We start from the raw sequence: 27,351 nt of genomic DNA, 5'->3' as shown, positions 1-27,351 counted from the left end.
TTACAACCAAATCACAAGCCCACCAAGATTCAAGGGGAGGAGACATAGACTCCATCTCTCAGTGGGTAAGTATCAAAGAATCTGGGGGCTGTGTTTTAAAACGATCACTCAGGTTGGGGCACGTGGGTGGTTCAGTTGGTTAAGCATCCACCTTCATTTCAGATCTGATCTCAGTTTGTGATTTCGAGCCCTGGGTGGGGCTCTGAGTTGACAGTGCAGAGCCTGCTTCGGCTTTTCTAGGCTTCTCTAACTCCCTCTCTCTCTGCCCCTCCCCTGCCTCTCTCTCTTTCTCTCTCTCTCTCAAATAAATAAATCAACATAAAAAAAAACCCACAAAAACTTTTAAAACTACCACTCAGGTTAAAATATCGTTAGCCATTCTGGTGTTTCAATATCTTCCAAGAATATATCTACTGGCAATTGAAAGAGCATTCCAAGGACACTTGATATCTCTTTGAAATCTTATCTCAAAGTAAAGGAAATACAGTACAGTTTTTCCTCATTTCCTCACTTCAACAGAAATCCTAAAAATTTGTGTATCGGTCATGAATTTTTGAAGCTAAATTTTTCTAAAGTATCAATGATAAAAAAAATGCTTTTGATAAACTATGTTATAGGAAAGAACGAATTATATCTTTCTATTCTCTATATCAAAAACATCATGAAATTTTACCATCCGAAGAGACAATAAAGAATGTGCTGCCCAAAAAGTGCAGGTGTTTTACACTGTTACATCATTAGCACATCTTTAAGAATATTCAGGACACAAAGTGGTAATTAATCCCAAGGAAGGAAAGACGAACATAAGTTAAGTGTAGTCCAGGATAACTTCAGGGAAAATGAGGGAAAGATAGGATTTCAATAGGTAGAAGAAAAATGGAGGCTGAGGGCAGAGCTGAGTCAGCTGGCCAACCCATATTGTCAGTTACACCTGACATCAGGTCTGATTGGCTCAGTCTCCACTCTGATTGGTCAGTGACTGCTACAGCAGTTGGTAAATGTTTTGCACATCATCCCTGTCAGTTAGAAGGGACAATATTAACAAAGACACAGAGAAGAATAATCTCGGCCTATTTATAAAACGGTAAGGAAATTAGACCAGCTTGAGTCCAGCTGGGATAGTTATGGGGAGGACAGCTGTTTAATTACGGTAAAACCAATTGTGAAGAATATTGAATGTCAGTCAAAGGTTTTGTACATAATTCTGCAACCAGTGGAGGGTAGTGAATGATTCTGTAAAGTAAGGACAAAAATGGAGACTATTTTTTGTATTTTAGGAAGATTGCAGCAGTAGTTGAGTGAGGGGAAAACTAAGGCAATCTTTTTAGGAGGTAGTTATAATAATTCAGGCATGAACTTATCAGATGTTAACTAGGGGACTAGTAATTTGGGCCTGTTTGTGTATCACTTCTTTAACTTAAGTTTTGTATTATTGGCTTAAAATGGATTATGTATTGAAGACCTCTACTTAAAATGCCTCACTTAAAATCCTCTGGTCCCACCTCCTTCCAGCCACTGATGCTGATGCAGTGAGCAGTTCTTTTCAACCAGCTTTATGCTGAAGCACCTTTTGAGTGCATCTTTTCTCTTCCTGTCCCTGGTTTCTCTGATGCAGTGGCAAACTGGGGTGCCCAGCCAAACTACTGGGCACTCACTTATGTACAACTAAGAAATGCAGGGTTATTAACATCTTATGGCCAACCATCAACCACTGGGGATGTGTGCCGTAGGGTAAATGCTTTCCCTTTTCTCCCCACCCCACAGTGATATATTTCATGGAGCTTCCCAAAGTTCCTGTGAGGTCAAACAGTCACTATAGAGATGGCTACCTGGATTATACTGGCTTTCCTTCTAACTCTCCCACCTCGTTCTAACACTCCCCTCCTGCTCCCTGTGAACACATCCCCAAATAAATCACCCATGCCCATGCATAAGCCTTTGTATTATGCTCTTCTTTGGGGACGCCTAGGCTGAACTAGAACAGGATCTTTACTTCCGGGTCTTTTGAAACCACCATGGTGGAACCTCACATCATGTTCTGCTCCCATTAGAAACGTCAATATGGCCAATAGCTAATATCTCCTTTTGACCTTTTAAATTTAAAACTTGAGCTTGTAGAGCTGATTCAGTCCCATATACTAAGCAGCAGTTTTGTTTGTTGTTGTTTTGAGAGAGAGAGCATGAGCAGGGGAGGGGCTGAGAAAGAGGGAGGGAGAGACTCTTAAGTAGGCTCCATGCTGAACTTGGAGCCCAATGCAGGGCTTGATCCCATGACCCTGGGATCATGACTTGAGCTGAAATCAAGAGTTGGATGCTTGACCCACTGAGCCACCCAGGCACCCTCTAAGCAGTGGTTTTAAGCAGACAAGGAGGTAATTCGGAGTCCTGGGAAAAGCAGAGAATCTCGAGTTATGAGATCTGGATTTAAGCTTTGCTACTTACTAGGTGAATGAGCGAGGCAAATTATATAATTCTAGTTTTCAGTCTCTCCATCTATAAAATAGGAACTTTAGTAACTACTTACCTTCTTAGGGTTCCTATAAGTACCAAACAGGAACAAGGTATGTGTGCTACACTTTTGCTAATTTGAGTGCTCAACTTATATTCTCCCTTCCTCTTGGGTATGTGATCCCAATTTCGTTTGGATGAATATTCACCATTTCCCAACACATCCCATGTTTCACACCTCCCACCTCTGTGCCCCACACTAGGGTAGGCTCTGATTGACCAAATACCAAGAGATTATTTGTCATTTTCCTGGAAATGTTGATTGGAAAAAAGCAAGACATGAAATTTGGGAGAGAAACTCCCTCACTCTTCTGAGAGAGTAATCAAAAAAAAAAGAAAATCTCTCCTTGCCCTGAATATGAATGAGACAGCACATAACTCCTAGAAATCTGTAGACATCATCTAGTGGCCCTAATGAGGATAAACCTAAAGATGAAACAGAAAGGAGCTGTGGTGAGATTACTGAACTTCTGAACCAAGCCACATCCAAAGCCTACATGACCTTTGATCATTTCAGATAAGTGAATCATTTTTTTTTTAAATAAGTGAGTCAAATATTTTATTTAAGCCAGTTTGAGTCAGGTTTTTCTCTTACCAGGAATAAAAGAATTCCCAACTCATAGAGTATGTAAATAAGCTTTATAACTTGCAACTCACTATAAAAACATTAGTTTGTACTGTTTTTATTATTACTAGTTAGCAAAAATACCTATAGTCCATGCAGCAGGTTGAGAAAAATTCCTTTCCTGTTTTCATTTTAATCTAGTACAAACTTTTGGGAAGAAATTTAAATGACTGCCTTATGGTGATTTCAGAAATAGATCCCAGCTAGGATAACTATATATATAGAAATAAGCAAATTTAAAAACAAAAAAACAAAAAAACAAAAAAAAAAGACGCTATAAAACTGACTGAATTTTAAAAAATATATTAAACTCACAAGTCATAAAAGAAAAGACTGTCAGAATTAGCTACATAAAAATACAAAAACTTCTATAATTCAGGGGAAAAAATGACTATAAACAAAGTTAAAATGCAAAGACAACCTGGGGGAGATGTTATACAGTAGATAAACTCCCAATATATAAAGAGTTCTTATAAATCAATAAAAGGAAACTGCCTCAATAGAAAGATAAGTAAAAGGCTTCATCATGAAATTTAAAGACCATAAGAAAAGATGCTAAACTTAAGATCAAAGAAAGTCAAGGGTAATCTTTAAAAGATATTACTAATAATTGTGATAACTAACACATATTAAGCACCAGGCACTATAAGAATTCTTTCACAGAAATTTAGGTATAAGAATAATCATCATAGAGTTAAACAAATGAAAACAACTTGAATGTCAAGCAATAGAAAACTGGTAAAATACATTATGATACATTCCTATACTGAAATACATTGGCGCCATTAAAAGGGATCCAATAAGCTCTTAAGTGTTAACATGGAAAGAAGTATAATACATTGTTGAGTTCATCAAACAGAATGATCCCATTATATTAAAGTACATATTTACATATACATTTATGGTCTAGAAGTAAATGGCAACTATTAATAATGGTTATCTCTCAGGGGCACCTGGGTGGCTCAGTCGGTTAAGCTCCAGTTGGGCTCAGGTCATGATCTCACAGCTCGTGTGTTCAAGCCCCGTGTTGGGCTCTTTGCTGACAGCTTGGAGCCTAGAGTCTGCTTCAGATGCTATGTTTCCCTCTCTCTCTGCCCTTCCCCTGCTCACCCTCTGTCTCTCTCTTTCAAAAATAAATAAACATTAAAACAAAACAAAACAAAAAAATAATGGCTATCTCTCAAGTATAAGATTACCTAGGGACCATTTTGTGTAGTTTTTATAAAATGTATGTAGTATAAAAATATTTTTATTTTAAAATAAATAATTAAATGAGCATGAATCAGAAAGAAATCTGGGTTGGGTAATATGTGGCCACCTTGATGGCTGAATGCATTCCTCTTGTCATCAGCCTTGAATGCTGATGAAGCGTCTGGCAGATGATAGTGACTATCATGTTTAGAAAGAGTGGAAGGCAAGAGGAGGGGCAGCATTAAGAGCTACACTCCACTGTCCCAAAGTTGTGCATACAGCAGCACTGGTGGGTTGGAGAGGGCATGAGGAATGGCTTCCCAGGGAGGTATGAGCAAAGAAAACAGAGCTTTCCCAACCAAGAAACTAGGAATGAAGAAATTTCACAATCAGCTCCGGGTGAAGGAAGGGATTTAGCTTTTTTGTGTTCGTTCTCCTAAATGCCCACCTACAGCATTCAGAATTGGCTCCTTGAAAACTATGAGAAGTAGTCATTTTCCAGGTTCTGGCTGTGAAGGCCAGAGGCTGTCCCATCTCCTCTGCTACCAAACCAGGAATCTCTTGTACCTGATCTCATCCCTTCCTGGTTCTTTGGAGTTGCCTTTGGACTAATTTTGATAACATGTCAGCACTGCTATGAACAGCCAAAGCCTGGTATGATCCTATGAGGTAAGGCCCTTGGCTGAGTTGACATCTCCCTGCCCCTGTAGCAGCATTCTCACACAGAGTCATGATACCAAGACTTTTCTTTCTAGGAAGCAACTTTATTTGTGCCAGCACTGGCTCAGTTGGGTTCATACCCAACACCCCTGAACACCAAGTGGCATAGTTTTTTATATATTTTCAACTTTCTTTTGTCTCCCATATATGGTAACACACAAACATGCAATCTGATTAAGTGGTCTCATGTTACAAGGTCATGAGGAATATCACGTAGGAATATAGCCAGGTTGCCTTGAGGTTTTTTTAGTTTACATTCCTTAAGGAGTGGACCCTACCACACCTCCACCTCCAGAACCTGGAGTCTGGAGTTCTAGATAACAAGCACAAGGAGGAATTACACAAACAAATAAGCTTTATGCTCTCTTAATCCATGCCTTGTCACTGACTTAGATGAATTACGAGAAAGTTCTTTGGTTGAATCCTAGGCCTTATAACTCAAAAGGATCGGACAGTATCAGTGTGTAATTTTTTAGATGAAAAAACTGAAAACTTAAATGTTACCTAATTCTTCCAAGGCCATGACAAACTTTAGAGCTGATGGGAGAATCCAGTCCTCCTCTCGTAGCATGATTTCCACTCTGCCATGCCACATTTTTGGCTGCCACATTTCCAGCAGCAGAGTTTCAGAGTTCCAGGGATTTATAAAGAGTAATCTTTTACATCTTCACTCAAAATAGTGAATTGGAAATGAAGCTGTAGGACTGAACACTTTTACTGTAATGCCTAGTGTTGTTAATAACAAGAGTACTTAAGTGTAATACAGTCAAACAATGTGACATTTGTTTATTCATCCATTTATGAAACATTTATTCAGCATATACAACATGCCAGGCCCTGCTGCAGGAAAAATGAAAACTTACAGCAGTAGCAAGGAACCACATAACCTGGCAATAATTTTAAGTCATACATCCTTATCCAGTCAGTCTGGTCCTGCCCATTAGATCCCTGACCATTGGTCTTGGCCACCCTTGAACAAATAATTAGTACATCAGTGCAAAACACTCAGTTTCTTGAAGACCCTCTGGCAACATTCACTTACAATAAACTCTTGGATACGGTCCCTGTGGATAGTAGTCCAATGGAAATCTCTGAAAGTCAGGACATACAGAAGTTTTTACTTCTTACATTTCATCTATCACTGGGATTTCTGCATCCTTTACAACATTTACTGGAAGTCCTGCCAGGTAGACAGGACAAACTGCATCATCAATTAAACAACAAGACCCAGTCCTAACCCCTGGAATGATTTTAGACAATTGCAGTGGCTCAGCAAAGACTCCAGCTAGTAAATTTTGGTTACAAAATAAGCATGGCTATATGTTAGTAAACTCATAAACCACCACATCTTATGAACAGTTGTCTGAGAATGGGCTTTCCTTGTATCAGAATGGCTACCTGTACATTTCCTGAAATGTGTGGAGAAGCACCAAGGCAGGCTGACCATTGACATCACTAACAGCTGGTTGTGTTGCAAGTGTCTCAACATGTGCCAAAGAGTCTGTGTCTACTGAAAGAAAGTGTGCATTGAAGTCAACGACAGCAGGAAGCATCCTGTGGGAAGCTCTCTCATCTGTTACCTGCAGTCCCTAAAATCACCTTCAACATACTAAAGGCAAAAATCCTGTCTCCACCACAGATTCACATTACGGAAAAGTTACACACTGATTTTTTCTTAAAATCTAGGTGACAAATTGGTCACTTATAACCAAGAATGAAGAAAGTTCTTTATATAAAAGGGAAATGACACCAGAAGGAAAATTTTAACTTTAGGAATGAAGGAAGAGAAATGGAAATGGAAAATATTTGGGTAAATATAATCTATTGAGTTCTTTTCCTGAATTCTTTAAACTATGGGTGATGGTTGAAGGCAATAATTGTAACATTATCTAATGGGTTTTTAACTCATGTAGATGCAATGTACACAATAACTACAGGGAAGAGTAAAAGGACATACAGAGTGATGAAGTTTTTGTATTCCTCTTAAAGTAACAAAGTATTAATTCGGATAAACTGAAAAATAAAGGATATATGTCATAACCCCCAGCATAATGACTAAAAATCTATAAAAAGATATAGTAAAAGCCTCAAAAAAAGATATGTTAAAGCTTCAATAGATAAACTGAAATTGAATACTAAAAAGTAATCAAATAATTTAAAAGAAGGAGTAAAGGGAAAACAGAGGAATGAAAACAGGTGAAAACAAGAGAAAAATAACAAAATGATAGACCTAAATCTTAACGCTTCAGTAATAAATACAAATGGCTCCAAAAAGACAAGGAACGCCAGAGTGGTTAAAGAAAAAGAATCAACTATATGCTGTCCATGAGAAAATCACTTTAAATGTACTGACATAAAAGAAAAAGATGGAAAAAGAAATTACATGAAAACACTAATCAGAATAAATCCAGAATTACTATAATAATATAAGACAAGTAGACTTTAAAGAAAGGAAAATTACTGGGACAAAGAGAGACATTTGATAAATGGGTCATTCTACCAATAAGACATAACAATCCTAAGTGTATATGTACCTAAAAACAGGACTTTAAAATACATTATTTAAAAATAGGTAAAACAGAAGGGAAAAGTAGAAAAACACAATTATAATTGGAGCCTTCAATACTTCTCTTTCAGGAGCTGATAAAACAAGTGTATAGAATAGAAAATCAGCAAGATATAGAACTGAACCAACTGATCTACTGACATTTTTAGAACACCTCCAAGGAACAACAGAAGAACACACATTCATTTCAAGTGTACATGGGACATTCACTAACATAGACCATATTCTGGGTTATGAGAAAATCCTCATAAATGTAAGAGAATAAAAATCATGCAAAGTATGTTTTCTGATCACAACAGAATTAAACTAGAGATCAATAACAAAAAGATGACTAGAGTATCTCCAAATCTTTGTAAATGAAAACACACAATCTTCTAAATAAATAATACATGAGTCACAAAGACTCTCAAAAGAAATTAGAAAATAGTTCTTGGGGGTTTTTTGTGTTTTTTTTAGAGAGTGCACATGCACACATGCATGTATGAGTGAGTAGGAGAGCGGCAGAAGGAGAGGGAGAGAGGAATCCTAAGCAGGTCCCATGTTTAGCATGGAGCCCAACACAGGGCTCCAACTCATGACTGTGAGATCATGACCTGAGCCGAAATCCAGAGTCAGATGCCTAACCAACTGAGCCACCTGGGTGCCCCTAGAAAATATTTTGAATTGAATGAAAATGAAAACACAACATATCAATATTTGAGGAATCCAGTTAACACAGTGCTTCAAGAGAAATTTATAGGTTTAAATACTTAAATCAAAAAAGAAGAAAGATTTTGAATAAGTAATCTAAGCTTCTACCTTAGGAAAAAGGGCAGGTCAGCAAATAGAGGGAAGGAAAAAATAAAGATAAGAGCAGAAATTAGTGAAACTAAAAAGAGTAACAAGAGAAAATAAAAGAAAAAAATTGTTTCTCAAATAGATCAATAAAATTCAGTAAACTTCTAGACAGACATAAAGAAAAAACAGAGAAGATACAATATAAAGAATTAAAAAAAGTAAATCACTGTAAATTCTATAGACAGCAAAAAGATAATGAATAATACAAAACCATGTACATAACTTTGACTGCTTAGATGAAATGGACCAAGTCCTCAAAGGCCACAAAGTATCAAGACTCACCTAAGAAAAAAATAGGCATCCTGAATAGTTCTATCTATATCTGTTAAATAGATTGTAGTTTAAATCTTGTCAAAAAAGAAAAATCTAGGCCAAGATGGTTATATTAACAAATCTTGCCCAATGTTTAAAGAAAAACACCCAATTCTGCACAATCAGCATCATACAGGAAATTCTAGTCAATGCAACAAGGGAAAGAAAGAAAGAAAGAAAGAAAGAAAGAAAGAAAGAAAGAAAGAAATGACATATAGATTTAAAAGGAAGAAATTAAATTGTCTCTGTTCTCAGACCATAGCTGTTGTTTCAGGAAACATGATGTCTATATGGAAATCCCAAGGAATCTATAAAAAACTTGTAGAATTAGCACATGAGTTTAGCAAGATGGAAAGATACAAGGTCAACAGAAAAAAATCAATTTTATTTATATATATTGGCAATGAGTAATTTGAAATCAGTTTATTTTTTTAATGTTTATTTATTTTTGAGAGAGAGAGACAGAGTGCAAGCAGGGGAGGAACAGAGAGAGGGAGACACAGAATCTGAAGCCGTCAGCACAGAGCCTGGCATGGGGCTCCAACTCACGAACCATGAGATCATGACTTGAGCCAACGTAGGAAACTTAACTGACTGAGCCATCCAGGCACCCCTGAAATCAGTTTTTTAAAATGCCATTTATAATAGCTCTAAAAAAAAGGTAAGTAGTTGAGTATAAAGCTAACATGCAGAATCTATGTGCTAAAAATTACAAAGTGCCAATGAAAGAAATGAAAGGAGACCTAAATAAATAGAAAGCCACACAATGTATGTAGCCATACAACGTTCATCTCAACAATACAGTTAAGATGGCAAATCTCCCCCAAATTGATCTATAAATTTAATGCAATTCCAATAAAAATCCAAGAAGGACTGTTTATATAGACTAGGTGATTCTACAACTTATATGAAAAGGCAAAAGGACTAGAATACCAGAAAGTTCTTGAAAAAGGATTAAGCAATTTTAAGACTTGCCATAAAGTTGCAGTATTCTAAAATAGTGTGATATTAACAAAGGAATAGACACATAGTTCAATGGAACAGAACAGAGTCCATAAATATACCCACACAATATAGTTAATTGATTTTTGACAAAGGTACAAAAAATATTAAAAACAATAGTCTTTTAACAAATTGTGTTGGAACAATTAGATGCCAATATGCATACAAATTAACTTTGACCTAAACATTGTATCGTAAACAAAAAAATTAACTAAAAACTAGACTATATGGGTCCTTTCCATAATTTGGCTATTGTTGATAATGCCGCTATAAAACCAAAAAACAGACTCTTAACTATAGAGAACAAACTTATGTTACCAGAGGGGAGGAGGTGGGGGAAGGGTAAAATAGGTGACTGGGATTAAAGAGTGAACTTGCTGTGATGAGCACCAGGTGTTGTATGTAAGTGCTGAATCACTAAATTGTACACCTGAAACTAATATTACACTATATGTTAACTAACAGGAATTTAAATAAAAACTTGGAAGAAAAAAATATATAAAATGGGTTTCACAACCAGGTAAAAAAATTATTAAAGTGGGTTTCCTGTAAAAAATTTAAAATAAAAAATAGACCATAGATCTAAATGGAAAATGTAAAACTATGAAATTTTGGGAAAAAGCTTAGGATAAAATCTTTGTGACCTTAGATTAGGCAAAGAACTCCTAAATAAGACATCAAAAGCATGATTCATAAATGAACAACTGACAATTTTGACTTCATCAAAATAAAAAACTTATGCTCTGCAAAAGTCACTTAAAAATGAAAAGAGAATCTACACTTGTAGAAACTACTACAAATCACATATGTGATAAAAAATTTGTATCCAGAACCCAACAAAACTTAATACTCAATAGTAAGAGAACAACTCAATTAAAAAATGAGAGCAATTAGGCAAGAAAAAGAAATAAAGGACACACAAATCAAGAAGAAAGAAGTAAAACTGTCACTATTTGCAGATGACATAATATTATATGTAGAAAATCCTAAAGAATCCACTAAAAATATTAGAATAAACAAATTCAGTAGAGTTTCAGGATACACAATCAAAATTTAAAAAAATCTGTTGTGTTTCCATACATAAATAACAAACTAGCAAAAAAAGATACTAAGAAAACAATTCCATTTATAATTCTGTCAAAAAAATAAAATACTTAGAAATAAATTTCACCAAGGAAGTGAAAGATCTGTATACTGAAAACTATAAGACACTGATGAAAGAAATTGAAGAAGACACAAGTGAAAAGATATACTGCGCTCATAATTGGAAGAATTAATATTGTTAAAATATCCATGCTTCCCAAAGCAAATTTGGGAACAAACAAATTCAATGCAATCCTATCAAACTTCCAATAGCATTTCTCACAAAAATAAAACAGTCCTAAAATTTGAGTGGAACTGTGAAAGACCCAAAATAGCCAAAGCAAGCCTGAAAAAGAAGAACAAAGCTGGAAGCATCACTCCCTGATTTCAAACTATATTTCAAAGCTGTAGTGGCAAAACAAACAAACAAAACAAAACAAGACAAAACAAAACAAAAATAAAAAACAGAGACACATAGACCAATGGAACCGAGTAGGGAACCCAGAAATAAGCTCATGCATATATGGCCAGTTAATTTACAACAAAAGAGCCAGGAATATAGGATAGGGGAAGAACAGTCTCTTCAATAAATGGTGCTGGGAAAACTGGATGGCCACATGTAAAAGAATGAAATTGGACCAGTATCTTACACCATACACAAAAATTAACTAAAAAGGGATTAAAGATTTGAATGTAAGATCTGATACCATAAAACCCCTAGTACAAAACATAGGCAGTAAGCTTGACACTTGTCTTGTGAGAATATTTTGGATTTGGTAAAAAAAAATTTAAAAAATATATTATAAATAAATAAATAAATAAATAAATAAGTGGGGCTACATCAAACTAAAAACCTTCTATACAGCAAAGAAAACCATCAGCAAGATGAAAAGGCAACCTAATGAAGGGGAAACAATATTTGCAAATCATATGTCTGATAAGGGGTTAATATCCAAAATATATAAAGAATTCCTATAATTCAATAGCAAACAAAGAAACCAATTAAGAAATGGGCAGAGGACTGTTATTCAACATAGTATTGGAAGTCTTAGCCTCTGCAATCAGACAACACAAAGAAATAAAAGGCATCCAAATCGGCCAGGAGGAGGTCAAACTTTCACTCTTCAAAGATGACATGACACTCTATATGGAAAACCCAAAAGATTCCACCAAAAAATGCTAGAATTGATTAATGAATTCAGCAAAGTTGCAGGATATAAAATCAATGCACAGGAATCAGTTGCATTCCTATACACGAACAATGAAGCCACAGAAAGAGAAGTCAAGGAATCGATCCCATTTACAATTGCACAAAAAACCATAAAGTACCTAGGAATAAATCTAACCAAAGAGGTGAAAAATCTATATGCTGAAAACTATAGAAAGCTTATAAAAGAAATTGAAGAAGACACAAAAAAATGGAAAAAGATTCCATGCTCCTGGATAGGAAGAACAAATATTGTTAAAATGTCGATACTACTCAAAGGAATCTACATATTCAATGCAATCCCTATCAAAATAACACCAGCATTCTTCACAGAGCTAAAACAAATAATCCTAAAATTTGTATGGAACCAGAAAAGACCCCAAATAGCCAAAGCAATCTTGAAAAAGAAAACGAAAGCAGGAGGCATCACAATCCCAGACTTCAAGCTATACTACAAAGCTGTAATCATCAATACAGTATGGTACTGACACAAGAACAGACACTCAGATCAACGGAACAGAATAGAGAACCCAGAAATGGACCCACAAACATATGGCCAACTAATCTTTGACAAAGCAGTAAAGAATATCCAATGGAATAAAGACAGTCTCGTCAGCAAGTGGCGCTGGGAAAACTGGACAGCGATATGCAGAAGAATGAACCTGGACCACTTTCTTACACCATATACAAAAATAAACTCAAAATGGATGAAAGACCTCAATGTAAGACAGGAAACCATCAAAATCCTTGAGGAGAAAGCAGGCAAAAACCTCTTTGATCTTGGCCGCAGCAACTTCTTACTCAACACGTCTCCAGAGGCAAGGGAAACAAAAGCAAAAATGAACTACTGAGACCTCCTCAAAATAAAAAGCTTCTGCACAGTGAAGGAAACAATCAGCAAAACTAGAAGGCAACTGACAGAATGGGAGAAGATATTTGCAAGCGACATATTGGATAAAGGGTTAGTATCCAAAATCTACAAAGAACTTATCAAACTCAACACCCAAAAACAAATAATCCAGTGAAGAAATGGGCAAAAGACATGAATAGACACTTCTCCAAAGAAGACATCCAGATGGCCAACCAACACATGAACTAATGCTCAACATCACTCATCATCAGGGAAATACAAATCAAAACCACAATGAGATACCACCTCACACCTGTCAGAATGGCTAACATTAACCACTCAGGCAACAACAGATATTGGCGAGGATGCGGAGAAAGAGGATCTTTTTTGCATTGTTGGTGGCAATGCAAGCTGGTGCAGCCACTCTGGAAAACAGTATGGAGGTTCCTCAAAAACTAAAAATAGAACTATCCTACGACCCAGCAATTGCACTAGTAGGCATTTATCCAAGGGATACAGGTGTGTTGTTTCGAAGGGACACATGCACCCCCATGTTTATAGCAGCACTATCAACAATAGCCAAAGTATGGAAAGAGCCCAAATGTCCATCAATGGATGAATGGATAAAGAAGATGTGGTATATATATATATATATATATATATATATATATATATATATATACACACACACAATGGAGTATTACTCGGCAATCAAAAAGAATGAAATCTTGCTATTTGCAGCTACGTGGATGGAACTGGAGGGTATTAGGCTAAGTGAAATTAGTCAGTCAGAGAAAGACAAAAATCATATGACTTCATTCATATGAGGACTTTAAGGGACAAAACAGATGAATATAAGGGAAGGGAAACAAAAATAATGTAAAAACAGGGAGGGGGACAAAACAGAAGAGACTCATAAATATGGAGAACAAACTGAGGGTTACTGGAGGGGTTGTGGGTAGGGGGATGGGCTAAATGGGTAAGGGACACTAAGGAATCTACTCCTGAAATCATTGTTGCATGCTATGCTAACTAATTTGGATGTAAATTTTAAAAAATAAAAAATAAAATAAAATGATAAAAATAAATAAAAGAAGAAAAAAAAAAAGAAATGGGCAGAGAATGTGAATAGAGATTATCCCAAAGAATATATAAAGATGGACAACAGGTACATGAAAAGATGTTTAACATTACTATATGTCAGGTAAATGCAAATCAAAACTACCAAGATAACACATCACATCTGTTAGAATGGCTATTATCAAAAAGACAAGAAATAACTGTTGACAAGCGTGTGGAGAAGAAGGAACCCTGCGCACTGGAGGTGGTAATGTAAATTGGTATAGCCACTGTAGAAAACAGTATGTAGCTTCCTCCAAAAATTAAAAATAGAACCACTTTATGATACAGCAATTCCACTTCTATGTATTTGTCCAAAGAAAACAAAAATATTGACTTAAAAAGATGTATGTGTGCCGTGTTTATTGCAGCCTTATTTATAATAGCCAAGATATAGAATCAACCTAAGTGCCCACTGATGGATGGATGACTGAATACCACATTTTCTACATATATGTATATGTATATATATGTATGTACATAATGGAATTTATTCAGTCATTAAAAAGAATGAAATATTGCTATTTGCTACAACATGGATGGACCTTGAGGGCATTATGTTAAGTGAAATACATCATGTAGAGAAAGAAATACCATATAATCTTACTTATATGTAGAATCTAAAACAAAAAACAAAACAATAAAGCAGTGAGCTCATGGAAACAGAGAACAGACTGGTGGTTACCAGAAGTGGAGAATGGAGGGGTGAGGGTGTGAAGGAGGCTAAATGGGTGAAGAGAGTTAAAAAGTACAAATTCCTAGCTACAAATAGGTCATAGGGATATATAGGGATGGGGGTCATAGGGATATATAGCATGGGGGACAAAAAGGAAAAAAAATAAGCAAAAGATTTCAAAGAACACTTTACTGAAGAAAATCCATAATGGCAAATAAACATGTGAAAACATGATTTTAACACCATTTTCCGCTTTGTGAAATGCAAATTAAAACCTAACGGCATACCATTTACATACCCCTATTAATTAGAATAGCTAAAATTAAAAAATAAATAAGAACACAATACCTACCTGGCAATCCTATACTTAGGGAGAGAAATGAAAATTTTGTTCACATAAAAACCTCTACATGAATATTTATAGCAGCTCCATTCATAACAACAACTGGAAGCAACCCAAATGCCCAAATGCCTTTAATCCAAATGGCTTAATAGATAAAGAAATGGTGGTGAATCCACAGGATGGAATACTACTCAACAATAAACAGGAATGAACTATTGATACACACAACAACATGGGTGAATCTCAAAAGCATTACAATGGATGAAAGAACTCTGACTCAAAGCTTACATATTGTCTGAATCTATTTATGTGACATTTTGGAAAAGGCAAAAATGTAAGAATGAAGATCAGTGGTTGTAAGGGGTAGAGATGGAGGTGGGAGTGTAACTACAAACGGATGGGACAGGGAGTTTTCTGAGGTGATAGTTTTCTGTTCCTGACTGTAATGGTGATTGCGTAAGTGTGTTAAAACTAAGAGAACTGGTATACAACATTCAACTTCTCTATGCTATGCTCACCACCAATGTAGGTATCACTCGTCAACATGCAAAGGCTATTACAATACCATTGACTATATTCTATACCTGAAACTAATGTAACATCATATGTCTACTATATGCAAATTAAAAAAATAAAATAAGATAGTCATGGGGATGAACAGTACAACATAGAGAATAATCATAAAATTATAATGGCTTTGTACAGTGATGGTAACTTACACTTAATATGGTTGGTATTTTGTAATGTAGATGATTGTTGAAGCTGTATGTTGTACACTTGAAACTAATATAATATTATGTGTCAACTATACTTCAATTAAAAATTTAAAAAATAGGAGCGCCTAAGTGGCTCAGTAGGTTAAAGTGTCTGACTCCTGATTTTGGCTCAGGTCATGATCTCACGGTTTCTGAAATCAAGCCCTTCATCAGGCTCTGTGCTGACAGCGTGGAGCCTGCTTGAGATTCTTTCTCTCTCTCTCTCTCCTGCCCCTCTCCCCTTCTCATGCTCTCTTTCTCTCTCTCTCTCTCCAAAATAAATAAGTAAATAAATAAATTTAAAAAAAATTTTTAATAAAAAAATAAAACAACTCAGAGAACTGTATAAGCAAAAAACAGAGTCAAATTTACAGTTTTTAAGTTTAAAAAAATTAAAAACGACTTTGGAAAGAGTACCTTATAGCAGGGCTTCAGCAGTGTCTCACATATATTCCCGTAGTTAAGCAACAACAGTTATCAACAAAATATCCTCCTTCCCTCCCCACCCCTGCCCCCACAGAAGGTTAAACTATCAACCAAGACATTGGGACAATGCTTGGGTCAATAGTTTCTTCTAAATAATAAGTCTTGGGCCAAGACTTTCTTCTAAGTAAGTGCTAACTCAATAACAAAATGTGGCATTATGGCCAGGGCTATGGTATCACAATATGTGAAGACAAAAAAGTCCAAGATCTAATCAGCTCATGTGTGCACCTCCCCTACCCCAAGGGACAGAGTCAAAAACCATGTTCTATGGACCTTAGCACGCTGTGTGTCTCACATTTTATCATCAGGAAATCAGTCCAGTGGGGACTTCTGAAGCTCGTGCCAACTATAATTAATAACACAGATTTTCTATCACATGTGCCCTGACTAGTGTCTCTGGAAAAGAAAAATGTTATTTAGAATTTGTGAAAATTTGTAGGCATTAGGTATTTGTCAAAACTCATATAATGGCACACCAAAAAGAGCAAGTTGTATTTTGTGTAAATTAAAAAAAAAAATGTTAACCTTTGGGAAAAGCCTATCTCAAACTGTAACGTAAGACACATTTTAAGTGACTATTTCACGTCTTTTTGTTTATTAGAGCTCAAATTAAAGTGATAGGTGGCAAGAATGTATACCATGAGGTTGGTTCTTTTGTGGTTTAGTTTATTACCGGAAACAGAAAATACAAGTCAGCAGAGAGGTCAAAAATGGAGGGTGGGGAGAGTCTGACCTGTTAGGAACCTAACAGGAATTAGGAATTGTTAGGAATTGTTCTGTTTATGTATTTCACAACCATCCTATTAATGGGGTAGTATCTTCCATGTTTATAAGCTGTTTAAGGACTAAATCCTAATAGTGATAGATCAAGTGAACTACATAATGGTGATCACAGGTGATACCAAAACTCCTCTGGGGCTGCTGGAACCCTGGAAGATCATAATGGCTTTAGGAAAATTATTAACTAGTCTGGCTTTCCATGAGATCTAAACCCACCAAGTGGTTAGCACGTTTGGAGTGTGAGTGCATTTTACAGAAAGCTCCAAGGTGCTCCAGGGTGGTGGTTCCCTGGGAAGCAGAGTGGACATCCAGGAGCTTTGGCTGGTATGAAGGAGTTCTCCAGAAAATGACTGATTAAGAAAAGTTCACATAGAGTTAAACAGTACATTCTGTCGGCTGTAATGATGTTGTCAAGGACACCATAAATAATCCAATGAATATATTAACACCATAAGTGAGATTTCTTGGTTTCTGGTTTGCATTTACTTCAGCGTTCCTTAAGGGTGTGGTCCTTCCCTGTTCACCCAAAGTCAACACTAGGTTCAGATATTTTCTTACCTCAAAATTTCATTTTCTGAATTTATTGAGCAATCATTCCCCATTCACCTCCAGTGCCAAGAAGTGGATATCTCAGGGTAATCTCCCCTCAACTAGCTTCATTATCTGTGAATCCTCTAAACTATCTTAGAAGCAACCCCAGGAACAGGTTTAAACCTGTTGTAAACCCAGTGTCCCCCAACATGCTGGACCCCATGGCACTAGTGGGTGTTCAGTGTTGGCTCGGAACAGTGTCAATTATGGCTGTCATTGAGCTCCAGCCAAAGGTCCCGCAAAGTGACAGATGCTGCTCTGAATGATGAATTCTTCATCCCATGATCACTCCCAGTGGGGAGAAAATAAATGGCTTTTCATTTTTTTTAATTTTTTAAATATTTATTTTTGAGAGAGAGAAAAAGGACAAGTCAGGGAGGGGCAGAGAGAAGGGGACAGAGGATCCCAAGCAGGCTCTGTGCCATAGACAGTAGAGAGTCTGATGCAGTTTCAAATTCATGAACTGTGAGATCATGAACTGAGCTGAAGTTGGACACTTAACTAACTGAGCCATGCGGGCACCCCCAAAATAAAGGTTTTGAGAGAATTAACCAATCTCACTACTGTCTCTTCACTATAATCTGAACCACCCATTTTCAGCAAAGCAAGAAGAGTGGGGTGGCATTTAGATACCAATAATCTCCATTGACAACATTATAAAAAGCAAGAGGAGACACTGACCAAGGACCAGAGTTGGCTCTAACACCCACATGGCTGGTGATGGAACTAGGCCAACCTCTGATTTGGAGCTGTCTTCTGAGGTCAATGTAAAAAGCCACATTCACTGCACTTTCAAAAAAAAAAAAAAATCCTTGGAAAAACTGTGAGTGACAGTGTAGTATTGTAATGCCTTCTACATGTTTCTACACAAAATAACACTTCCCTTTACTACTTTTCCTCTAAGTGTTCAGTGGGAGAAGATACAATCCTGATTAGTTTAGAGTATTTTCCCTTCTGAGTAGACAACTGACTTTTTATTTTTCACTGACTTTTTTCTATAGGTATGAGCTCCTTGCCACCCCTCCCTCACCCCTGTTATCTGTCACGTCCCTTCACTTCTCTGGCAATACTTCTAAAAGCTGTGTTTCAAGTGACACTTTGCAATCTTAAACAAAAGATGTGTACCTTTTGAAAAAAAAAAGAGAATCAGAGCTTCATCTCCTATTTGCCCTTCACCCCAGTTTGCCTCCACCCAGCCTGCAGCCGTGGAGGTACAGGACAAAAACTCACCACAATTCCATTGCTGATTAAACTGTAAGGAACATAGGGGTGCCTGGATGCCTCAGTTGGTGGAGCGTGGGACTCTTGATCTTGGGGTCGTGAGTGTGTGGAGATTACTTCAAAGTAAATCTTCAAAAAAAAACTGTAAAAAACATAAAAGTATATTATTACATATGACATTTGCCATAGGTTTCTCAAAAATGCCTTTTATCGAGTTCAGGAAATTCCCTTCCACGTCTAATTTGCTAATTTTCATTTAGTTTTATCTGCAGGTATTGGAGATGTTATTAACATGGTTATTACGTAGGTAGATATTTTAGTATCAAACTATCTTTGAATAGGGCCTACTTTCATATGCATGTGTTCATAAACTGCTGGATTCAATTTGTTAATATTTTGTTTGAGATTTAAGATTAGCATATAATTTAATTCCTTGCATTTTTAAAATCTGGTTTAAATATTAACAACTTCCATAATAATGCCTTCTTCCTCCGTGAGTTGGCCAGATACTTCAATTTATTGTAGGGAGAAATTAAATCTTAATCCACCATATGAAGAAGTCAATAGATAAAGTAAAATTGATTAGCCACAAAATAGCAATGTAAGAATTACTGAAGAATAAGAAAGTAAATATGAGAAGAAACATCTGATGGGATTGGAAGGAGTTGCTTCTAGAGAAAAGAGCGATAAAACTGGGCACTGCTTGATTTGCTTTTGTTTTATTTTATTTTGTTTGTTAAAATAATCATTCTAGGGGTGCCTGGGCACCTCAGTTGGTTTAAGCGTCCGACTTTGGCTCAGGTCATGATCTCACAGTTCCTGGGTTCAAGTCCTGTGTCAGGCTCTGTCCTGACAGCCTGCTTCAGATTCTGTCTCCTTTTCTCTCTGCCCCTCCCCCACTTGTGCTCGGTCTCTGTCTCTGTCTCTCTCTCTCTCAAAAATAAACATTAAAAAATTTTTAATAAAAAAAAATAAGCCTTTTAGGGGTGCTTGGGTGGATCAGCTGGTTAAGCTTTTTACTTCGGCTCAGGTCATGATCCTGTGGTTCATGAGTTTGAGCCCCACATTGGGCCCTCTGCTGTCAGCACAGAGCCTGCTTCAGATCCTCTGTCCCCCTCTCCTTCTGCCCCTCCACTGCTTGCTCTCTCTCTCTCTCTCAAAAATGAATGAAGATTAAAAAAAAGTAATAATCCTTTTAATATTACTTTTCTTTTAAAACCATGAATATGTATTACTTTGATAAAAACTAAGGAGCAGATTTAGTTTCACAAAACTCAGAGACATTTATGGTGCAGAATCTATTTTGAGATCTGTGACACCTTCTTCCTTTTCTCTAGTGAACATATATTAAAGTTGTGGCTTGTTTGTCCAAGCTCTTTCCAGCCAGTACATTTTGCATTTCCCTCTCTCTGAACACGTGAAACTTCTTCCCTCCACCTTGCAACATCCCCAAATATTGGATTTCTCCCAAGCAAACGTTGGAAGACATTTTTAACCCCCTCCCCCTATTAGAAAGCATGCAATAAAATCATTTTTATATTCATTTAAAATATCCTACGAAGGACTTCTGGTCTGGTGACAGAATTCTGTAGAGGTCAGGCACTGGTTGGTTGGAGGTTTTTTTTTTTTTTTGGGCATCTGGTTGAATGATAGGTGCTGTGGCTTTGGTTGGACAACTAATTCAGTATACACTGATGGATGCTGGAGGGATCCTTGAGTGATGATGCTGTCAGGAAGTACTTCCTAGACCCAATTTGGGCTGATTGGGAAGTGTTGCCCTTTACAGACGCTGGTCCACCAACCAGTTTCATGGTAAGGCTGACTCTGGAGATGAGCTTATACATGCCACTTGTTGGATGATCATTTTAAATCAGAATTAAGACTGATGAGAGGTAAACTGCAAACCAATCATGACAAAAGGTATTCCTTTGTTGATTTGTTCTTTTTGTTTGTGATGGAAACTGATTATCTTTTTTTTCTGTTAAAACAATTAAAGCAGTAGCTTTTGAGTTTTGTGGGATTTTTAAAAATTGGCGCCATTGGTTTGCATATTTGCTTTATTTTGTTGCTAAATGGGAAGGAGGTGACATTTTCTTTAAATTAAAATTTGCATATTTAATCAGCATTTCAGATTCCTTGGAGCAGACTGTTGCTCCCTTCCATCTATTTGTGTTATTGTCATTGTTGATACAGTGGAAGAGTTGAAAACAGTAGACTTTAGCTTGCTGGGGTACTTTTCATTGAGGATTGAGATCACAAGCAACTATCATCTTGGGACCCGTGGGGTGGGGGGAGTTCTTAAAATCAGGACTTCAGACTCTAAGAATAAAACTGCTTCCTTCTGTTATTTGTTTTTCTTGTCAACCTTTTCGAAGAATTTAAGACTAACTCTCTTAATTCTGGAGGCTGACTGGCTATGGTATTTGAAGACTGTGATTGAGTTAAGACAATGGATGCTAGATAACAGGAAGAGGAAAGACGAGGTTTGGGGACTATATTGACATTTAGATTCTGATTAGATTGGAAAAGGGCAATTATAGTTGATGTGGTCATATTATATTTGATTGGATTAAAGTGTGGCTGGTTGGATTATCTAATTGAAAAAGGAGGTGGCCAAGCAATCTGATTTATGTTATATCTAATAAAGGTAATCACACAGGGATCCTGGAGAAAAGAGGGTATCAGTAACTTTGTATATCTGGGGGTGGCAGGGGTGGGGTCACTGGAGGCTGCTAGAGGTTTTCTATAGGGGATAACCCTGAAGATGATCTTGAAGGCTGGCACAGTGGACAGCAGGCTTCTAGGAAGGGTATGTCCAAAGGAAACAGTTATGAAAGGGCATCTGGTACTTAAGAACACTAAAATGTTCCAGGTGGCCACTGTATGGTGTGGAGTGTTGGGAAATGGGTGGATGGGTTTGGTGATTAGGGACCTGGTAGGAAAAAATTTAACATTCCAGTTTTATCTCAAAATAGAGAGTTGGAGGAGATTTTCAAGAAAGGGAGTGACATTATCAGATGTATTTTTTATGAGGACCACTGGATTATTTATAGAAGATAGACAAGAATGAGAATACACTGGGGCACCTGGGTGGCTCAGTCAGGTAAGCCTCCGACTTTGGCTCAGGTCATGATCTCACGGTTCATGGGTTCCAGCCCAGTGTTGGGCTCTGGGCTGACAGCTCAGAGCATGTAGCCTGCTTCAGATTCTGTGTTTCTCTCTCTCTCTGTCCCTCCCCCACTCATCCTCTGTCTCTCTGTCTCTCTCTCAAGAATAAATAAACATCAAAAAAGTCAAAGAAAAAGAAAAGAAAAGAATGAGAATATACTGATGATAGGGCACTGATGAGGAGGCTTCAGGTGGAAAAAAAAGCACAATTGTTATCTTAAGGCCAGTGGTAGGAAAGGAGAGAAAAGGAAAACATATGAAATATTTTCTTTTAATTGGTTATGTGTGAAGGACAGTAGTCCAGGAAAATGCTTAGAATTCTTGTTTGGCCAATTTGGTGAGTGGTAACACCACAATATTTTCTCCTTGGCACATAGGTGCCATATTTTACTATCATATGAGAAAAGGTTTCTTCTTGAGGTTGTGCTCACAGGCATCACTGCTTTTAGAAGGACGTGATGAAAGTCTGGCATATATTTCACAGCCAGTTTTTCTAAACGTGGTTCCTTGAGGCACTGGTTTTGAGAAAAGTAAACAGATACTCTGTAGAGGAAGAAATGTTGAATAATCCAAAAAACTTTTGGGAAACATGAAATATTACACCCCCCTTGGAGAGTCACAGTGGAAACATATCAGAGACTCACAGTAAAAAGACTCTTAAACTTTCTTTGACTCTGACTTTCCCGTATTTACTTGAGTTTAGAACTCCTTTTTCACAGAACACATATTTGGGGGGATTTAAGTAGACCAAATGCAGTGTTTGTGTTATGAAATTTGGGTAGGATTCGATTATCCACAAATAACTGTGTTTGAATCAGAAGACAGAACTGTATCCAGTGGTGTGCTGCTAAATGTTTACTGGCCAAACTAGGGGAGGTGGGGGAGGTAGGAGAGAGTGGAGGTGTGAGAGATACAGAAGGAAGCACAAAATAGTTGTCTTGGAGAGCAAGACAGCAGACTCCCTGAGGCAGCATGATAGAATTACCAGGCAGTTTTGAATCCCCATTGGAGGGTTGAGGTCATGAACTTCAAGTGAGGCTAGCCAACAATAGCAATGCTGTTTTCCTCAGCCCTGCCGTTTAGGAGTTATGAAGACAGGGGCTACATTTAACCAGGATTAGAGCTTTTCCAGGCAAGAATAACAGGAAAGAAAGGAGCATGAGAGATGAGAATCCATGCAATGTCTGGTGGGTAAGGAAGGAGTAAGCAGAGGGGGGTATGATGGAGAAGTGCTTTGGATCAGAGGTCTCGAACTATCAGAGGACAGTTGGAGTTAGGTTATTTATTCCAAGAGTAAGCAAACTGAAAGGAAAGGAGGTTCTAGAGTTCAGATTTGGGAAATGGGGCACTTGCTCATAGTGATAAGAGCTAGGGCATGGCAAAGGAAGAGGCCATCAGAAGTGAGAAGGTCTAGGTGTCTGGTAGGTTCTGTGGATGACATCCAGGATTATGACGAATAGAGGATGGAGGAGGACGGCAGTTGAGCCAGGTGCTAAACCTCAAGGATTCTGGAGGAAAGGGAATTCCAGAGATGACAGCAACAGCTGGGGTAGTATCACTGGGTTGCATGAGCTTCAAGGAAGCTAGGAGTTCTAAAAATGTAGAAGAAATGTTTTTGAAACTGCAAAGACATCCCACTTTTAGAGTGTGAGATGATGTGGATGTCAGAGGACATGGATGTGGATGTGATGTAGATGTCCTCTACTTTAGGAGAAATGGTCTCCTCAGGGAACAGCCGGCTTCCAGCATGAGACAAGAAGGTAAAGGGAAGGTCCCAGAGGTGGCTGAGGATTTAGGAGAGTTTGTTGATGAGGAGTGTCTTTCCAGAGGGTAGAGTGGAAGAGTTTGGGAGGGTGGGGATGGTTGGATGAGACCTTGTCTTGAGTTTGTGGGGGTGAGGCTCCAGAGGATGACGAAGCTGTAGTGCATGAGGCAGGATGGACTGGTCTTGAGGGAAGATGGTTGATTCAAGTTGAGTCCAATAAAATTAGGAAGAGGCTTCATTCCACTTTGGCTGAAACACCAAGAAGCATCCCTAGATGCCTCGTTTTCCACAGCAAGCAGGGCCATACCTACATTGCTTTTGCACACTTTAGTACTGGGCATTAGGTGGACTCAACAAATACTCACTGCAGAAATTATTCTCAAGGGACAACAACTAATACGGTCCTGCCTCACTTCTAACATATTAATAGGATCTTAGCTAACATTACCACCCTCTAGGAAAGTACTAAAAGATGCTTTTGTCTGACGCTTCTCCCCTCACTCACTTACCTCCTCAAGAAGAGTGGTGTATCTGATTGCGGGGACAGGTGCCTTCTCCTCCAGGGCCAACCTGGACATTTTCCTCTCAGACTCTGCTTTCCTGTGGTCAATACACCCAAATCCAGTCCCAGGCCCATTGCAGGCCTGCTTTCTTGGTTCCCCAACTCTTGCTTGATGGGGGTACCCAGACAGATAAGGGTACCTGGACGGGTGAAAATTTGCTCTGTAAACCAACCCTCTCCACGTACAGCTCTCAAAACCCAGCTTTGCAATGTCCAACATGGGAGCTATTAGTCACATATGGCTATTTAAATTTAAATTAATTAAAATAAAAGTCATTGTCTTGATGGCACTAGCCACATTTCAAGGGCACAATAGCCTCACATGGCTACACATCGGTCAGCACAGCTACAGAACACTTCCGTCATTCCAGAAAATTCTAGTAGAATGCACCTCTCTGAAACATTAATCAAACCATTGTTATTGGCCCCTTTCTAACTCAAGTGCTTTTCATTGCAGCAGAATCCATGAGCTAGCCCGGAAACTCCCCAGCATCAGACAGGAACTGGAAGCGAGAGTGGGCGTGCCGAGCTGCCAGCATGGCGCAGTACAAGGGCACGATGCGGGAGGCCGGCCGGGCCATGCACCTGATCAAGAAGCGGGAAAAGCAGAAGGAGCAGATGGAGGTGCTGAAGCAGCGGATCGCCGAGGAGACCCTCATCAAGTCGAAGGTGGACAAGAAATTCTCGGCTCATTACGACGCCGTGGAGGCCAAGCTGAAGTCGAGCACGGTGGGCCTGGTGACCCTGAACGACATGAAGGCCAAGCAGGAGGCCCTGCTCAAGGAGCGGGAGATGCAGCTGGCCAAGAGGGAGCAGCTGGAGGCGCGGCGGCTGCAGCTGGAGGCACTGCGGGAGAAGGAGCGCAAGCAGGAGCAGAAGCGCAAGATCTGCAGCCTGTCCTTCACGCTCGACGACGAGGGCGACGAGGGCAACGTGGATGAGGAGGTGGCGGCTAGGGAGCAGCCCACGTCGGCGGGGCTGAGCAAGAAGAAGAACCTGGGGAAGAATCCAGATGTGGACACGAGCTTCCTGCCTGACCGCGACCGCGAGGAGGAGGAGAACCGGCTGCGGGAGCAGCTGCGGCAGGAGTGGGAGGCCAGGCGCGAGAAGCTGAAGCGCGAGGAGATGGAGGTCACGTTCAGCTACTGGGACGGCTCCGGGCACCGGCGCACCGTGCGCATCCACAAGGGTGGCACCGTGCAGCAGTTCCTGAAGAGGGCCCTGCAGGGGCTGCGCAAGGACTTCCGTGAGCTGCGGTCGGCGGGCGTGGAGCAGCTCATGTACATCAAGGAGGACCTGATCCTGCCCCACTACCACACCTTCTACGACTTCATCATCACCAAGGCCCGGGGCAAGAGTGGGCCGCTCTTCAACTTCGACGTGCACGATGACGTGCGGCTGCTGAGTGACGCCACCATGGAAAAGGATGAGTCACACGCGGGCAAGGTGGTGCTGCGGAGCTGGTACGAGAAGAACAAGCACATCTTCCCCGCGAGCCGCTGGGAACCCTACGACCCTGAAAAGAAGTGGGACAAGTACACGATCCGATGACCCCCTTCCCGCTCCTCTGAGGCTCCCTGTCATGTCCCACCCCCACCTTGTCCTGCATATGGAGCCTTGGCGGCCCCCTGGTGACCTCCTGCCCACACCGAGGCAGCGACAGCCAGCAGAGGAAACGGTTTTCTGTACCCTGGAAATTCCAACTTAATTTGGTGACCTTCATTTCTTTCCCGAAATTTAATAAAGAGCTGAAAGTTCTCGTGATTCAAGTGTTGTCATTCTGTTGCTGATGGTTACTTTTGGTTTGGTTGTTTTGCAGGGGGTTGGGGGCGATTTTTAATGTTACTGTGTGAATTCATGATATGGCCACATTGAGCTATATTGGAACCATGACTGGGCATACCGTGGGACACAAGTGAGACTAAGGGGTGCATTTTTGACCTGGGTCACGGTATTTAAAGAAGTACTCATGGGCATGGACTTTGGAGCCAAACTGCCTGTGTTTGATTCCCAATTTAACTTCTTTACCTGCTGTATAATTTGGGACAAATTAATTGAACCTCTGTGCCTCAGTTTCCTCTACTGTAAGTAGAGTAACAATAGCTCTTATGTCATAAGATCTCTTTGGAGATTAAATAAGTATTTGTAAAGCACTTAGAACTCAGTAAATGTCTGTTATTCTTTGGTCTTGGTTAATTTATTTAAAGAACCACTATGACCCATTTCAGAACCATGTGAGGACAAAAGGTTGACCTGCCCACAACTTTAACCAAGATCAGGGGAGTTGGGAAGGGGCAGTGGCTCACAAACTGGGAGAGCAGACCCCTTCTGAGTGATCCTTAGCTAGATTGTTTAGCCCCAGGGGTTGGGAGTTGGTTAGTATAGCCTAGAGATCAGGATTTCTGTTTGCCTTTTGCCTCAAGCTCCAATATGGCTCTGCACAGTGCTGTTAAAGATTCTGTCTTTATTTGCCTTAAAGTTTTGATACTTGATTCAGTGTGGATTTCCTTGTGTTAATGTTGATTATTTAAAATATTGCATTAGGGGCGCCTGGGTGGCTCAGTCGGTTGAGGGTCAGACTTCAGCTCAGGTCATGATCTCCCAGTTCGTGGGTTCTAGCCCCACATCGGGCTCTGTGCTGACAGCTCAGAGCCCAGAGCCTACTTCAGATTCTGTCTCCCTCTCTCTCTGCACCTCTCCAGCTCACACTCTGCCTCTCTCCCTCTCTCTCAAAAATAAATATTAAAAAAATCTTTAAATATTGCATTAAAATATTTATCTTCATTACAGAGTTTTTGGGTGTTTCCACTCCCCACCTCCAACATTTGCCTTAATGCCCAAGGGAGATGCCTCACTCACTTTACCCCAGTCCCAGCTTGGAGGGTAGGAGGGACCCTTCTTTTCTCAGAGTTCTTGACTTAACCCATAAACAAGAACTTCTGCCAGAATGTTGGCCCTCTGGACTGTGGGTCCCAGCATTGGGA

At 39.0% G+C, this 27,351-nt stretch overlaps 1 protein-coding gene across 2 annotated transcripts; it reads left to right on the top strand.

Annotated features, from left to right (window-relative positions):
* Positions 1-997: 997 nt before the first annotated feature.
* Positions 998-26,131, top strand: FAM50B (family with sequence similarity 50 member B). 2 transcript variants are annotated; one of them, XM_019419873.2, is made up of 2 exons: positions 998-1,084; positions 24,828-26,131. In XM_019419873.2, exon 2 carries the CDS (start codon positions 24,905-24,907, stop codon positions 25,916-25,918), a length of 1,014 nt encoding a protein of 337 aa, XP_019275418.1. In that variant the 5' UTR covers positions 998-1,084; positions 24,828-24,904; the 3' UTR covers positions 25,919-26,131. The 2 variants fall into 2 exon arrangements, with proteins under 2 accessions (XP_019275418.1, XP_019275417.1); XM_019419872.2 differs by having other exon boundaries at positions 1,019-1,084; positions 24,825-26,131.
* Positions 26,132-27,351: the final 1,220 nt, after the last annotated feature.

This window comes from Panthera pardus, unplaced genomic scaffold (assembly GCF_024362965.1).
Source record: "Panthera pardus isolate Hobbes unplaced genomic scaffold, ASM2436296v1 HiC_scaffold_17, whole genome shotgun sequence".
Classification (NCBI taxonomy): Eukaryota; Metazoa; Chordata; class Mammalia; order Carnivora; family Felidae; genus Panthera; species Panthera pardus.
Note: the sequence above shows the minus strand (reverse complement) of the source record. Positions and strands in the feature narration are given on the sequence as shown.

Excerpts from the sequence above, each read along its gene's own strand:
- FAM50B (XM_019419873.2), top strand. The coding sequence starts at position 24,905 with ATGGCGCAGTACAAGGGCACGATGCGGGAGGCCGGCCGGGCCATGCAC.